A 17,031-nucleotide genomic window follows, 5' to 3' on the forward strand; every position below is an offset into this window, starting at 1 on the left:
AACCTCTAAGTCGCCAACACATATCTGGAAATTTCTTGGTCTAGCCGGTTACTACAGACGATTTATTGAAGGTTTTTCTACTATTGCTCGACCGTTAACAACGTTGACTCACAAGGGTAAGAAATATGAATGGACCAAGCAACATGAGTTTGTGTTTTAGATGTTGAAGCAGATGCTGACTACTGCTCCAACTCTATCTTTACCTGAGGGAAACGAAGATTTCGTGATATATTGTGATGCTTCACGACAAGGGTTTGGTTGCGTGCTAATGAAACGAAACAAAGTAATTGCTTACGGCTCTAGACAATTAAAGATTCACGAGCAATACTATACGACACATGATCTAGAACTTGGTGTTTTGGTTTTTGCACTAAAAAATGTAGAGACACTACTTTTATGGTACTAAGTGTATAATCTACACCGACCATAAGAGTTTACAACATAGTTTTGATCAGAAACAACTCAACATGAGGCAGAGATGTTGGGTTGAGCTATTGAATGACTACGATTATGAAATTCTCTACTATCCTGGTAAGGCGAATATTTTAGATGGTGCTTTAAGTAGGAAAGAGAGAGTTAAGTCTCTCACGGTTAGAGCACTGAATATGACTGTATGTACGAATCGTACTTCTCAGATACGTGATGCACAACTTGAAGCCATGAACGCCCGAGAACATTGTCACTGAGTCTATCAAGGGATTAGATAAACAACTCATCACAAGAGATGATGGAACTCTGTACTTTGTTAATAGAATATGGGTACCTAAATTTGGTAGATTAGGGGAGGTTGTGCTAGATGAGGCGCACAAATCAAGATATTCGATTCACACTGGTTCTGACAAGATGTACCAAGATCTTAAGGCATTGTATCTAATCTGAAGGTTGACATTGCTACTTATGTTGGTAAGTGCCTGACATGTGCTAAAGTCAAGGTTGAACATCAAAGACTGTCAGGGCTACTGACACAATCTAAAATTCCTCAATGGAAGTGGGAATGCTTTGCCATGGATTTCATCACTAATCTACCAAAAACTGTGGGAGGTTATGACACCATCTGAGTTGTTGTAGATTGCTCACTAAATCTACTCATTTTCTTCTGTCAGAGAAAAGGACAAGATGGAGAAGCTTGCACAAATTTATCTGAAGGAAGTGATTTCTCGACACAGTGTTCCTGTATCCATTATTTCTGACAGTGATAGCCGGTTTACTTCTCGATCTTGGCAGACATTGCAATAGGCAATGGGAACTCATCTCGACATGAGTACAACATATCATCCACAAACATATGGTCAGAGTGAACGGACCATCCAGAGTTTAGAAGACATGTTGAGAGCATGTGTGATTGACTTTGGAAATGGATGTGATAAACATCTACCATTGGTAGAGTTCTCGTATAACAACAGCTATCATACGAGTATAAAAGCTGCACCTTTTGAAGCATTATATTGAAGGAAGTGTAGATCTCCCGTATGCTGGAGTGAACTGGGGGATAGTCAATTGACAGGTCCGGAAATTATTCAAGAAACCACAGAGAAAATTGTTCATATTCAAGAGAGGTTAATAATAGCTCAAAGTCGTCAAAAGAGCTATGCCGACATCAGAAGATGACCTCTAGAGTTTCATATTGGCGACAGAGTCATGCTAAAGGTATCACCCAGGAAGGGTGTGGTACGTTTCGAAAAGCGAGGTAAACTGAGTCCAAGATATGTTGAACCATTTATGAAAACTAAAAAGGTTGAACCCATAGCTTATCGACTAAAGCTACTACAAGAGCTCAGTGAAATTCACGATACGTTTCATGTGTCAAACCTGAAGAAATGTCTAGCAGACGAGAACTTGATATTTCCTTTGCAGGAGATTGGTATCGATAGTAAACTTCATTTTATGGAAAAACATGTTGAGATCATAGACCGTGAGGTCAAGCGTTTAAAGCAGAGCAACATACCTATCGTGAGAGTTTGGTGGAATGCCCATAAAGGACCAGAGTTCACGTGGGAACGTGAAGACCAGATGAGACAGAAGTATCCGCAACTGTTTCTCGACTAAACGACTTCAGCGGACGTGCACTAAAATTTCGGGATGAAATTTTTCATTAACGGGTAGGTAATGTAACAACCCTACTTTTTCGTTACTTCTAATTAACTTTCTGTTAGTTAATCTTAACGGTGTTTACTTGAGTTTTATGTGTTAAACATAATAAATTCATACTTAATACTTCGAGGGTTACTATAATTAATACGATTAAATATTAATTAATTAACTTATTTCAGATATTGAAATACGAATAAAATGATACAGTTTTGATCATCGCAAAAGATGTTTTTCAAATTAACGAAACACTAGGAGTAAATATTAATAATTATTTAATAATTATTAACTTAGTAAAATGTAATTAGGATTGAATAAGATAAACTATGCATGCACAATTTTAATCATAACCTAATCACAAGAAAAGAGGTAGTTGACTTCTTCTGCCCCTCCTCTTAGTTCGTCGATCACCTCCTCCACCCTAACACCATCAATTTCTAAAAATTACCTCAAGCTTCTTTGATCAAAGTTGTTTCTTGCATCTTACTCTACGCGTTGGTATAAGCAATTTGAATATTTGAGATATAAAACACGAAACACTAATTTTTAAAGTTCATATTTTTGATAATTACATAGATTATTAGTGTCTATTGCTCAAGTCTATGTGTTTATGCTTATTTGTATTCGTTAGATTGCTCGATTGCTATGTTTATAGTTAATCCTGAATTTAAATCTTGACCTAACAAAAACTTGGAGTTAGAATTTTTTAAGTATTATTACATATTTGAAAATCATTCGAAAAACTATTAATTTTAGGCTCAAGAATCATGAATTTTTGTTATGGTATGCTTACGTTTTGACTAGTTGAATATTCGACATGTTTATTGCATAAATCTGAAATCTGGGCGAATTTTGTTATGATATGGAACATGTATGCATTACCATTAGATAGGTATTGAAAAATTTCACAATTTAGACTAAGATATCACTTGGATTGAATTCTTAAAACTCGTTTTATGTTCAATTGATTATTTGTGACAACGGTTGTCGTTTGTGACTTTAAACGGACTTGTATGATTAAATGCTTTATTTTTTTGGAATATATGCTTATGGAATCTGAAAAATGTATGATTAGTACTTAACTTTTCATGTAGATATTGCATGCTAATTGTTCTTAGATGTTGAGATATATGCATCCGAAAATGACCACCTAAATATGGCCGAATCTGTCTCATGTGCACATAGAATGGCCTACATGAAATAGGAGTTGTTTTGAGAATTTCCTCCTGATATTTAATATTTGTATATTAAGAAGAAAATTACATTTGTATTTCATCATGTGAAACCTTATGCATTGTGTGCTATATAGGTCGTAAAACGATATGTCTAGAATCTGTTTAAATCAGAATACCAGATTTTCGGTGCAAAATTGTACAAATTGGCTAAACCAAAAGCTTAGATCTTATTACCACTTAAACTTTGAGAAGTTTTTGATCATAACCCACTGGCCATGTGAGATGGCCCCGTCAATATACTTAACGGCTCCGTCACTTGGTCCCACAGCTTGATCGAACTTTAAATGAATTTAATAAACAACATTGCATTCTTTTATTCAAAAGTTTCCTAAAAAGGAAATTTACCAAAATATGTAGTTTAAGCAAACCCAATATATTAAATAACCAAAGTTGACATAAAACATTGTCAACCAAACACCCACAAGTTTAAATATCTAAAAAGAGAATGCAAGTTTAATGTTTCATAAATTGTTTAACAAAATCTGCCCATATGCATGCAGACACTTCTAACACAGCGGAAGCACCAAACAAATCAAGTACCTGTGAAAACATGCGAGTAAATTGTCAATAAAAAAGTTGAGTGAATAATAGGTTTAAATAAACAAATAAACTTTAGACCATAAGATTTAAAATGTTAGAAAACATAAAACATTATTCCATTATCAATAAGCCACCTGGTAACCACTTAACCATTTATTTATCCTTTCCAAACACAATATATATATACACCGAACAAGTGTATCTTCAAATAATTACGAAGTACTAACACATTCCGATTATAAATTGCTAGCGCGACTAGCTCAAAATGGGGTTGTCAAACCTGATAGATCTATCCATAGGATTCGCGTTCACCAGTAGAAACCAGTGATTACAGTTACCAGACTAGGGAATATTTTTGTTCAACTCATAATGAATAATTTAAATTTAATTGCCACTTGTGTCTAAACGTAAAACAAAATGCATGTAATCACATCCCAAAAAAATACTTTAAAAAGTATGAAAAACGGGACTATAACTCACCTTAACGTAAACGAAGCAACAACACTGAAATGCGAACGGCAAATGGAGTAAAGTGATCAAGAATGATCACGACACCAACCTATAAATAAAGCAGGTCAATATAAATAACTAACTTAGGTTAAGTCTTAGTACGATAGCTATAGTACTTGTTGCAAGTAGACATAGGACAACACTTAATATGCTTCGGTTTGATAAAGGCAGCGTACGGACACACACTTTCTATTTTTAGAAAGTTTCTATTTTAGGAAAATTTCTATTTTTGGAAGGTTTATATTTTAGGAAGGTTTCTATTTTAGGAAAGTTTCCATTTTTGAAAAGTTTTCAAATTTAGAAAGTTTCCATATTTAGAAAGTTTCTATTTTTAGAAAGTTTTTAAGTTATGAAAGTTTCTTTAATTAGAAAGTCAACAAAAGTCAACTGAAATTCAAAGTCAACCGAAAGTCAACTCAAAAGTCAACCTTAGTCAAACATAGTCAACATTAATTTTAAAAGTATAAGTTATAATAATAATATAAGTTATAATGTTATTTTAAGTCATATACGTATAATTATGTCATATCATCTAATTAAATTAAGATGAATTATTAAAGTTAACATAAGTTTAAATGATATAATTAATATAACATAAGTATTTAATTAATTAATTAAATATTAGTCATAACATAAGTATTATTAATTAATAATAAATTTTTAATCATATCATAAGTATTATTAATTAATAATGAATTATTAATCATATCATAAGTATTTAATTATAATTATTAAACCATAAGTATTTAATAATTAAATTATAATTAAATAATAACTAAGCCTTATAATAATTAAATAATTATTTAATCTATATTATAAGTCATATAATAATAATCTCATAACATAAGTTTAATACTTATCATAAGTATCTTTCATTAATAATAAAAGTATTATTAATCATAAGTTTAATTAAATCATAAAGTAATTAATAAATGATATAATAAATATATATATCATAAGTCTTAAATTAAAATAATTACTTTTTATATCATAAGTAATTTATTAATAATGAAAATCATTATTTATATCATAAGTCTTATTTAATAACCATACGTTTTAATTAAAAGTTCATCGTATCATAACTTGAGCCTCGGGAATCGGTTTTTCGGCGAGTCTTATATATATCTTCGCCTAACCAACCCACCCGACACATTAGTGTACTCAAGAACATCCCAAGAACAGCCACCAAGTCATGACCATCAGCCCTAATTCAACTTGGAGCTTTAATCCGTTCAAAAACATGTTTTAGTCATAACGGGTGATCCGTGGCTCGAATTTCGATGACCCGAACATGAATGTTCATCCAATCATCAATCCTAACACTAGTACACCCTAGAGACTCTAAAAATGGTCACAAAGTCTGACCAAACCTGAACACATTTGTTTTTACATTTTAATTTCAATAAAACACCATTTTAATCATAACTTATGTTCCGGGAATCTAAATGACATGAATCCGGAGTCTAAAATTAATTTCTCGATGAGAGGAACACATATAAACACTTTAATTTAACTTTTATTTAAGTTATGTTTACAGAAAATATCAAACAAACCACTATCCCAAAACAATCACACCGAAAACATATATAATCGAGCATTTCTATGCGTACTATCAATAATACAATAGCATATAATCATCATACTATCATAATAACATGAAAATACAGAAAAAAGTGAAAAATCAAAAATCTGGGGTTAGGGTTTATACCCTAATCGAGAATGAAAGATATGAGCGTGTAGAGGAGAGCGAGAAGAACACGATTATGCGAATGATTTGATGATCCAAGCTTTTAAGGGAGTGGGGTGGGCCCCACTTAGCCCAAATCGTTAAATTTTAATTATCTTGTGGCCCGAACAAATACCCGATTAAATATTCGGAGAGATAACAAATACGCGCAAAAAATATATATAAACACTATATATAAATATATGACACTAAAATATCATATTTAAAATAATTAGGATTTAAAAATCCCAAAAGCTTGACCGTTGGTTTGAAAACCGAAAAGATTTGCCGGATAGAAATCCACGACACGTAGAAACGTACAATTTAAAATATGAATACAAATATTCACATAACACATAATAATTAATATATTATTACTAAAATAATAATATAGGTCATAGAAATGACGTGACACGAATAACAATTAACGGGCGTTAAATAATAAACGGTAAAAGATAACGGAAAAAGTAGGGTAGTGACAGTACCTTCCCGTTACGAAAATTTTGTCCCGAAATTTAAGAAGGTGCAGGGGTTTACTCGGCATCTGGGAACAAATGCGGGTACTAACTCATACAATAGGAATTCTACTCTGCTTGAGAGTCTTAACTTCTCGATCCATAATCTTAACAGGTTCCTCAATAAAATGGAGTTGTTTATCAACATGCAGCTCCTCAAGAGGAATGGTCTCATCGACCTCGGCCAAACACTTCTTCAAATTCAATACATGAAAAACGTCATGAACAGCAATGAGTTCTTGTGGCAATTTCAAACGATAAGCCACGGGTCCAACTCTCTCAATAATCTCAAACAGTCCAACAATACGAGGATTTAACTTTCCCTTTTACCAAAACGTACCACACCTTTCCAAGGTGATACCTTTAACATAACACGGTCACCGACCTGAAATTCTAAATCTTTCCTTCTCTTATCGGCATAACTCTTTTGCCGACTTCTGGTGGTTCTCAATCTTTCTTTAATCTGTACGATCTTCTTGGTAGTCTCATGAATAATTTCTGGGCCTGTGAGTTGAGCATCCCCAACCTCATTCCAATAGATAGGAGACCTACACTTTCTACCATACAGCGCTTCAAACGGCGCGACTTTAATACTTGCATGATAACTGTTATTATAAGAAAATTTAGCTAGCGGCAAATATCTATCCCACCCATTACCAAAATCAATAACGTACGCTCGCAACATGTCTTCTAACGTTTGAATGGTCCTTTCACTCTGACCATCCATCTGCGGATGATAAACGGTCCTCATATCCAACTTAGTTCCCAAAGCTTCCTGTAAAGATTGCCAAAACCTTGATATAAATCGACTGTCCCGGTCTAAAATAATAGATACAGGAACACCATGCCTAGAAACAATCTCCTTCAAATACAAACGAGTAAGCTTCTCCATCGAATCTGTTTTCTTAATCGGCAAGAAATGAGCTGACTTTGTGAGTCGGTCAACAATCACCCAAATGGTATCATAACCACCCACAGTTCTCGGTAACTTCGTAATAAAATACATTGTAATACCCTCCCACTTCCACTCGGGAATGTGAGGTTGCACCAAAAGTCCAGACGGTTTCTGATGTTCAGCTTTAACCTTAGCACAGGTCAAACACTTAGCCACATAAGTAGCCACATTAGTTTTCAAATTAGGCCACCAATATAGCTCCTTAAGATCATGATACATCTTTCCTGAACCAGGATGAATAGAGTACCTAGACTTATGAGCCTCATCTAAAACAAGTTGTCGCAGATCACCAAACTTCGGAACCCAAAGACGTCCCACAAAATATCTAGTACCATCTATTCGTACCTCAAACTTCTTGTTCATCCTTCCACTCATACTTCTTCCCCTTGTGCGTTAAAGCAGTCAGAGGTTTTGCTATACGAGAGAAATCTTGAATGAACCTTCTGTAGTAACCTGCCAACCCTAGAAACTGACGAATCTGAGTAGGAGTCTTCGGAATTTCCCACTTCTCAATTGCCTCAATCTTGGCAGGATCAACTTGTATTCCTTGTTTACTAACAATATGCCCAAGGAATTGAACTTCTCTTAACCAAAAAGCACACTTAGAGAACTTAGCGTACAACTCTTCTTTCCTCAACAGATCAAGCACCAACTTCAAATGTTCTTCGTGCTCTTCATCACTCTTGGAATAAATAAGGATGTCGTCGATGAATACAATAACGAATTTGTCCAGATATGGTCTACACACACACTGTTCATGAGGTCTATGAACACAGCAGGTGCATTTGTCAATCCGAATGGCATAACAAGGAATTCGTAGTGACCATAACGGGTGCGAAAAGCGGTTTTCAGAACATCAGATTCTTTAACACGCAGTTGATGATAACCGGAACGAAGATCGATCTTAGAATAAACAGACGAACCTTGAAGCTGATCGAACAGATCATCGATTCTAGGAAGAGGGTAATGGTTTTTAACTGTAAGCTTGTTCAATTCACGATAATCAATACATAAACGAAACGAACCATCTTTCTTCTTAACAAACAGAACAGGAGCTCCCCAAGGGGATGAACTGGGATGAATAAAACTCTTGTCTAACAACTTACAGAGTTGACTTGACAATTCTTGAAGTTCGGAAGGTGCAAGTTTGTAAGGAGCACGTGCTACAGGAGCAGTGTAACGACCTTGGAATTTCCAACGTTTATTTATTAATAATTATTATTATTAATACGTGTGATAAAACGAATGTATGTCATTACATTTACATGTTGCCATGATTGCCCGAACTTGACTTTTAAGTGCCCGAAACGTCTTTGTGACACATGAAACTTGCACGAATAATATTTTCAAGTATTATTTACATTCATGATTAGTTTTACTAATCATTTTAATTAACTAAAGTTGTTAGTTAGTTACTTGGACTTTAATTGGGTTTACTTGTTATGTTTAGAAATTGGGCTTGTTTTAAGTTAATGGACACTTGACTTTGGGCTTACAAGCCCACCCTACATTATTAATGGACCCTTTAGCCCACTCTTTCAAGTGTAAGTATCATTTAGAACATGGAACTAGCTAGTTAAGAGATATAGAATCTAGTTGCTCATTATCCCCATGTGAACACCCATTTTACCCAACTTTTGTAAACTTTTCATGCTAATAACCAAAGAGCAACTCCCCCCTCCCACCTTGCTGCAGAAACCGTGTCCTTAGGGCCACCATATGGAGGTTTTGATTTCATTTTTACATTACTACTTCATCACTTGTTACTCTCTCAAACACACACACAAAAATACTTCCAAGTTTACTCTCTTTTCTCTCTTGCTTTTCTCTCAAATCTAGTAAGTAGCAAGATAACTTTTCTCTCCTTTTTACTTCTAAAAACCAAAACCTACATCTTCATCATCGTCATTCTTTTATTTAAATGTTACTTGTCTTTGATTACTAGTTATTTAAATCATGTTGTTGTTACTTACTTTCATGTTACAAGAATAAACTCACTAGTTTGATTCTTCATTTTTATCTTGTTATAACAAGAACAACAAGAACATAATCTATCTAGTTATGTTCTACCTTACTTGTTTCAAAAGATTATAAAGTTCATGGTTGAAAGACATACTTGAAGTTCATGAAGTAAACTTTAAAGCTTACTTTCTAAAGATCAAACTTTGGTTTGAATCTTTAAAGTATGAACAACCATGAATAATTTACTTGTTTACTTAGTTTACTTCTTCTTGCACTTTACTTTCATGTAATTAGTTTAAATGGTCAAGTACTACAAGTTAGTCTTGATCTCATTAATCTTGAACTTAAAGTTAACTTTGAAAGTTCAAGAACACACAAATAAGTTTTCTTTAGATATAACTTTGGATCTAGACTTTTGAGTCTTGGATCTTCAAGATCAAACTAAGAACTATGTTCTACTACTTATGATCTTGATTAGTTAGTTTACTTCAAGTTTGTAACTTGTTATTAGCTTTAAAGTCCATGTATGTGTTAGATCTAAGACTTTGATGCAACTTTGGTTCATCAAACTTCATACAACTCTTAAGTGAGTTGTGCTTCATGTCTTAGACTTGCACATGGGTTATGATGGTCAAGACTTGGTTAAGATGATGTAAATACATCAATGAGTTGTACACTTGAAGCTATATGCATCAAGGATGAGAACCATGATGAACATCAAGCACCAAGACCACCGGAACCCTTTTAAACTCACTGTTCTGTCCAAAAGCTACTGGTCTGGTGATTCTGTAACAGACCAGTAGACCTGGGCTGTTTTAACCTTGGTTTTTAGATAGATCTTTTCGAGTAGATAACTTTTCATATAGGACTCGTCTTAATCCGAGTTACGGTTTAGGATTTATGGCCCTCCGATCGTTACTATGTCCTTTAACGTTGTGCAGAAATTTCTGACCTACTCGCACTTAGACCGTCGCCACGGTCAAACGAAGACGATTTTGCTTCAGTAAATTTTACCACACTTAAGGGACTCATATACGGAGCCATGGACACTGGTCTCACCTTAATTCAGTAAGGGTAGAGGCCGTGGTGACTGATCGAAGTCAGCATTTGTTTTAAACTACTTTCATAAACGAAACCTACTTTACGTCTTTTGTTTGATGATGAATGATGATGAACTTTATGACCTTAAATACATACTTTTAAACCTATTAAGACGATTTACTTACTTAGTACTATTTGACTTAGGTTGAGGACCTTCGGACCGATTACTTGCACACCTTTTCCGAACCAACTTTACGACTACATTATCATTGTGAGTTATAGCATTCCCTTTTTTACTTTAACTTATTTTGGGAACTGAGAATACATGCGGATTTTATGTTTTACATACTAGGCACGAGTACTTAAACTTATATATGTGTGGGTTATACAACGGCATAAACATTCCCTTTAGCTCGGTAACGTTTAGTCATTGGTTTTTGAACCGGTGAACGCGAATCTTAGATATGGATCCATAGGGTTTGACATCCCCACTTGGGCTAGTAGCGCTAGCATTTAACAAGTGTTTAATACTTCGTATACATACGCACTTGCCAAGTGTAATTTTAGGGGGTATAAACGTTAAGTTAGTTACCAAGTGCCCACGGTTAACATATACTTTATCATACTGTTTTGAAACGCTCTTTGTAGCACTGAAATCTCGTGGCCTACCTTACTTACTGTTATACTTAAACTATAGCTCACCAACCTTTGTGTTGACGTTTTTAAGCATGTTTTTCTCAGGTGCTTGAGGTTAGCTTCCGCTGTGTACTAGTCGTGCTGTAGACACCCGCTGCTTAGAGTTTTCGTCGCATGAACTACTTTATCTTGCATTCATACTTTATTACTTTTGAACTATGACTTGTAACGACTATTGTGGTCACATACACTTATTATTTGCTTCTACTTAGTGAAGCATGCTTTTGAAATGTAAAACATTTGATGTCGGTTATGACATCACCTTTTTATCGTGAATGCAACTTCTTTAATTACAGCATATAGTACTTAACCTTGTAATGATCCTGTTGTTGATGATTCGTACACGATGGTTTTGTACGGGGCATCACAAGCAGCACCGGGAACAAGATCGATTTGAAATTCCACTTCGCGTTGCAGCGAAAGGCCAGGTAAATCTTCGGGAAATACCTCGGGAAAATCTCTAACAATATGAACATCACCAATGCTCTTCTCTTCTCTATCAGAATCAACAACATGAGCTAGAATAGCATAACAGCCTTTGAAAAGATGTTTATGAACTTTTAAACAGCTAATAAGGTTTAACTGTCTGCATTTCTTATCCCCAACAACCATCAGCGGCTCTCCAACCACATTAGTAATACGAATAGCTTTCTCATAACACACAATCTCAGCACGATTCGCAGACAACCAATCCATACCAATAACAATGTCAAAACTGCCTAGGTCAATCGGTATCAAATCTACCTCAAAATCTCTACCAGCTAGATTAATGTTACATTTATGATACACAGTCTTAGCAGTAAGCACTTTACCATTAGCTACCTCTACAACATAAGTTCTATTTAAAGGAGTTAACGGTGTTTCAATTTTTGGACTAAATTTACTCGACACAAAACTCAAATCAGCCCCTGAATCAAATAGCACATAAATTGATAAATCGTTGACCGAGAACGTACCCGTAACAAGTTTTGGATCTTCCTCAGCATCCCTGGCATTAATATTGAATGCTCTTTCACGTGAATTCTCAGTAGTCTTCTTGTTGGGGCAGGCATCACGGAAATGCACCGGCTTACCACATTCATAACAAACTCTCAGATTTCCATCATTTCATGGCTTCCCATTACCATTATGATAATGCTAAAAATGAACACATATTTCATAGCATTATCCTTCAAGAAAGACAAGCTTTTAGTTGCAATTGTTCTATTTTCAAGTAATATTCATTTAAATAATAAAAGGTGAAGACAAAAGACAGATTTGACGATTTTAAGACGCAAACGACCAAAATGCTAAAAAGTACAAAGTACAATCTAAGTGGTTCAATTTATTGATGAGAAACGTCTAAAAGTTACAAGAGTACGAGCTGCGAAACACAAAGTACAAGATATTAAATTATACGAAAAGGCGTTCGAAAATCCGGAACCGAGACATGAACCAACTATCAACGCGTGACGTAACGGACCTAAAATTAAAAGTCAACTATGCACAAGAATATAATATAATATATATATATATATAATTATATAAAATTATATATATTATATAATAAATAAATTAAGAGCCGCCCACGTTTTGGACACAATTGGAGCTGGACAGCCTGTCCATGCGATCGCATGGCTAGGAGCCTTATAACCCATGCGATCGCATGGCCTAAAAAGTGAGGCCAAGTCCTATAAATTGCAACGTTTTCTACCGAATTGTGTACACCTTCATCTATCATCAATCTCACTCTCTCTAAATATATATTTATATTTATTTTATAATTATAATTTTAATATTAAGTTAATAATAATAAGGTTATAGTAGCGAATATTTTAAGTTTGTAAGTCGAAACTCTGTCCGTGTAACACTACGTGATTAATACTCATTGTAAGTTATGTTCATCCTTTTCAAAATAAATGTCTCGTAGCTAAGTTATTATTATGCTTATTTAAGCTGAAGTAATCGTGATGTTGAACTAAATATTAAGACTGGGTTATTGGGTTTTGGGCCATAATTGAGGTTTGGACAAAAGACCGACACTTATGGAAATTGGACTATGGGCTATTAATGGGCTTTATATTTATTTAACTGAATGATAGTTTGTTAATTTAATATAGAGATTTACAATTTGACATATTTATAAATAACCACATACACTCGATCGGATACGATGGGCGGGATATTTATAAATACTGATAATTGTTCATTTGACCGGACACGGGGATGGATTAATAGTCAATGGACTCATTAAAACAGGGGTGAATTACATACAAGGAAAATTGGTGTAATTGTTAATAAAGTATTAAAACCTTGGATTACACACAGTCGATAACCTGGTGTAATCATTAACAATGTATTATAACCTTATTACAGTTTAAGTCCCCAATTAGTTGGAATATTTGACTTCGGGTATAAGGGTAATTTGACGAGGACACTCGCATTTTATATTTATGACCGATGGACTATTATGGACAAAAACCAGATGAACATATCGAATAATCCAGGACAAAGGACAATTAACCCATGGTAATAAAAAATCAACATGTCAAACATCATGATTACGGAAGTTTAAATAAGCATAATTCCTTTATTTTATATCTAATCGCACTTTTATTTATCGTCATTTTATTTATCCTACTTTAAATTATTGCACTTTTAATTATCGTACTTTTATTTTATCGCACTTTTATTTATCGTCATTTACTTTACACTTTAAATTAAGTTATTATTTTGCATTAGGACTTAAAATCGACAAACCGGTCATTAAACGGTAAAATCTCCCCTTTTATAATAATAATACTACTTATATATATATATATATATATATATATATATATATATATATATATATATATATACAAATATAGATTAAAATAAATATAGCGTTAAACTCAGCTAGATCCCTGTGGAATGAACCGGACTTACTAAAAACTACACTACTCTACGATTAGGTACACTGCCTATAAATGTTGTAGCAAGGTTTAGGTATATCCATTCAATAAATAAATAAATAACTTGTGTAAAATTGTAGCGTATTTAATAGTATTTCGTAGTAAAATATAATCTATTTCGTACTACACCTCACACACATCAAGTATTTTTGACGCCGCTGCCGGGGACCCGAAAGCGAACACTATATATAAAATGAAAAAAATATATTTAGTTTCTAAGCTATTTTTGTAAAAATATATTTATATAAGTTTTAAATATTAAAAACAAAAATATAAAAAAAAATGTATATATATATATATATATATATATATATATATATATATATATATATATATATATATATCTATTTAAGTGTTTAAATAAAAAGAAAATATATTTTTTATATAAAGTATAAAAGTATTTTTTTAGTTCTTAAAAATATAAGTTTATTTTAATAAATATTACTTATATTTAATTTTGTAAACATTATAAAAAAAATACACGTTGAACCTGTCGATTTTGAACCTGCATGTGAACTGAACCTGAACCCCATACGACCGCAGGAGATTGACCCTTTAACCCCATGCGACCGCATGGACTAGACTGGCACGCCTGAAACCTTGGACGTACGGATTAGGGTTTGTGTTTTATTATTATTATTATTAATTAATTAAGATTAGGGTTTTAATTTAATATAATTAGTTTAAGTGTAGTTTTAATTAATTATAAGTTTTAATTAGTTATATTAATTTATAAATTAATAATTTTATAAAATAATAATAATATTTTTATAAAATTTGTATTTTTATCAATTTAGTTTCTTTTTATATTTATATCGTCTTTATTCGTTTAATTCGTAAATTGTATATTTTTCGTTCGTAACTAGTTTTAAACTTAGTTTTTGCCGTAGTAATTTTATATTTCTAGATTTTTAGGATTTGCCGTAAAATCCCTTAAGTGCTTTTTCTTTAGATTAAGATTTAGGCGCTTTAGAATTTTACGACGTCGCTTATCGCTTTAGTTTTAAATAGATTTTAGTGCCTAATTATGTTATAGCCGGTTTGGATATAGAGTTCCTTTTAAGTTTTAATACTTTTAGACGCAGTTTTAATATTTAGTTTTTAGACTTTTAATTCGGCGCTTTACTTTCTTATTTTTATTTTTCGACTGTTTGTTTTTCGACGTTTGTTTTTCGACGCTTATTTCTCGACGCGCTTTTTTTTTCTTTTTCATTTCTACGCTCTAGTTTTTAGGACATAGAATTTTCAAAGTTTTCTTTAAATTTCAACGAAAAATTATTTTAAGCGGTTAAATTGATAGACATCCATAATTTTCTGATTCGTAGTAATATTTAGATTTGTTATTGGCGAGTTGTGGGCTTCCGATTTAAAGGGTCCTGGCTACCTGCTGCATCTATTGGTTATTCGAAACGTGGGCAAAATCAGAAAAGTCTATTAATTTGATAACTTATATAATTTTTATCTTTATAACCAATAGGATATTCAGTGAATGCACCGAGCAAAACGTTCACCAGCTTTCATACGTTCACCACATGTAACTCGATCAAGACATCTAGCCAATATTGTCGCTGTTGATTTTTCTTTAGAATAATCATCTAGTCGACCAAGTACTCCAATTTAAATTTCTGATAATCCATTTTTTGAACCCGACCTCACAATTGAGAACCCGGAGGATATTCAAGGACAATTCAGAGATCCTGAACCACTACTCATTCCTCCGGAACCACCAATCATTCAACCAGAGATTGTCGAGGAAGAAACCATTAAATCAGAATCTTCTAGTGATTCAGATTCAACAAATTCAATCATGAAAAATCAGGAACCTCTAAGTATGGAAGATCGAATGAGAGCTACACGCATTGGCCAAGGTCATGCAATTACTCAACCAGACATTAATGCGCCAGATTATGAAATCAAAGGACAAATCCTACACATGGTAACTAATCAATGCCAATTTAGTGGTACACCAAAAGAAGATCCAAACGAACATCTTCGAACTTTTAATAGGATCTATACTCTATTCAAAATGAGAGAAGTTGAGGATGAACAGATCTATGTCATGTTATTTCCTTGTACTTTAAAGGGAGAAGCCAAGGATTGGTTAGAATCGTTACCTGAAGGAGCGATTGACACATGGGATATTTTAGTTAAGAAATTTCTTAAAAGATTCTTTTCGGCATCTAAAGCCGTGAGACTTCAAGGAGAAATTGTTACGTTCACACAAAAGCCAAATGAAACTCTATATGAAGCATGGACAAGATTCGGAAAGTTGTTGAGAGGATGTCCTCAACATGGCTTAGACACTTATCAAATAGTGCAAATATTCTACCAAAGATGCGATGTTGCTACACGAAAAGACATCGACACAGCAGCTGGTGGTTCCATTATGAAGAAAACCGCAACTGAAGCTCACAAAATTATTGATAACACAGCATCCCACTCACATGAGTGGCATTAGGAAAAAGATATTTTTCGTTCATCTAAAGCGGCTAGAGCAGATTCTAGCCATGACTCCGATTCCATTTCCGCAAAGTTAGATGCTTTCGAGAGACGAATGGAAAAGATGACTAAAGATATTCACGCAATACGAATTAGTTGTGAGCAGTGTGGAGGACCACATTTGACAAAAGATTGTCTCAGTATTGAACAAACAATAGAACAAAGAGAGAGTGTTTCATACATGAACCAAAGGCCTGGAAATAATTATCAGAATAATTATCAACCGCCAAGACCAGCAAAGACCTATTTTTCCAAATAAACCACCACAAACCGATGATAAAAAGCCAAATTTAGAAGATATGATATCGAAGCTAGTTGAATCTCAAACTCA

The 17,031-nt window shown here is 33.6% G+C and overlaps 1 protein-coding gene and 1 non-coding gene across 2 annotated transcripts; one reads left to right on the forward strand and one right to left on the reverse strand.

The window, feature by feature from the left end:
• The first annotated feature begins 467 nt into the window (after positions 1-467).
• LOC139864199 (uncharacterized) lies at positions 468-1,236 on the forward strand. The gene is made up of 4 exons (XM_071852783.1): positions 468-611; positions 697-786; positions 882-988; positions 1,104-1,236. Exons 1-4 carry the CDS (start codon positions 468-470, stop codon positions 1,234-1,236), a joined length of 474 nt encoding a protein of 157 aa, XP_071708884.1.
• Positions 1,237-16,392: 15,156 nt separating this feature from the next.
• Positions 16,393-16,499, reverse strand: LOC139865326 (small nucleolar RNA R71). The gene has a single exon (XR_011764853.1). It is a non-coding gene; the product is annotated as a small nucleolar RNA R71 (small nucleolar RNA).
• Between the last annotated feature and the right edge of the window lie 532 nt (positions 16,500-17,031).

The sequence above is a fragment of the Rutidosis leptorrhynchoides genome, chromosome 8 (assembly GCF_046630445.1).
Source record: "Rutidosis leptorrhynchoides isolate AG116_Rl617_1_P2 chromosome 8, CSIRO_AGI_Rlap_v1, whole genome shotgun sequence".
NCBI classification, from domain to species: domain Eukaryota; kingdom Viridiplantae; phylum Streptophyta; class Magnoliopsida; order Asterales; family Asteraceae; genus Rutidosis; species Rutidosis leptorrhynchoides.

What these genes read in the sequence shown, in the direction of transcription:
- LOC139864199 (XM_071852783.1), top strand. Translation starts at nt 468, where the DNA reads ATGAGGCAGAGATGTTGGGTTGAGCTATTGAATGACTACGATTATGAA. An exon ending in TTAGAGCACTGAATATGACT is followed by an intron (nt 612 to 696) that starts GTATGTACGAAT and finishes GAGTCTATCAAG; the next exon opens with GGATTAGATAAACAACTCAT. An exon ending in TCTAAAATTCCTCAATGGAA is followed by an intron (nt 989 to 1,103) that starts GTGGGAATGCTT and finishes TTCTTCTGTCAG; the next exon opens with AGAAAAGGACAAGATGGAGA.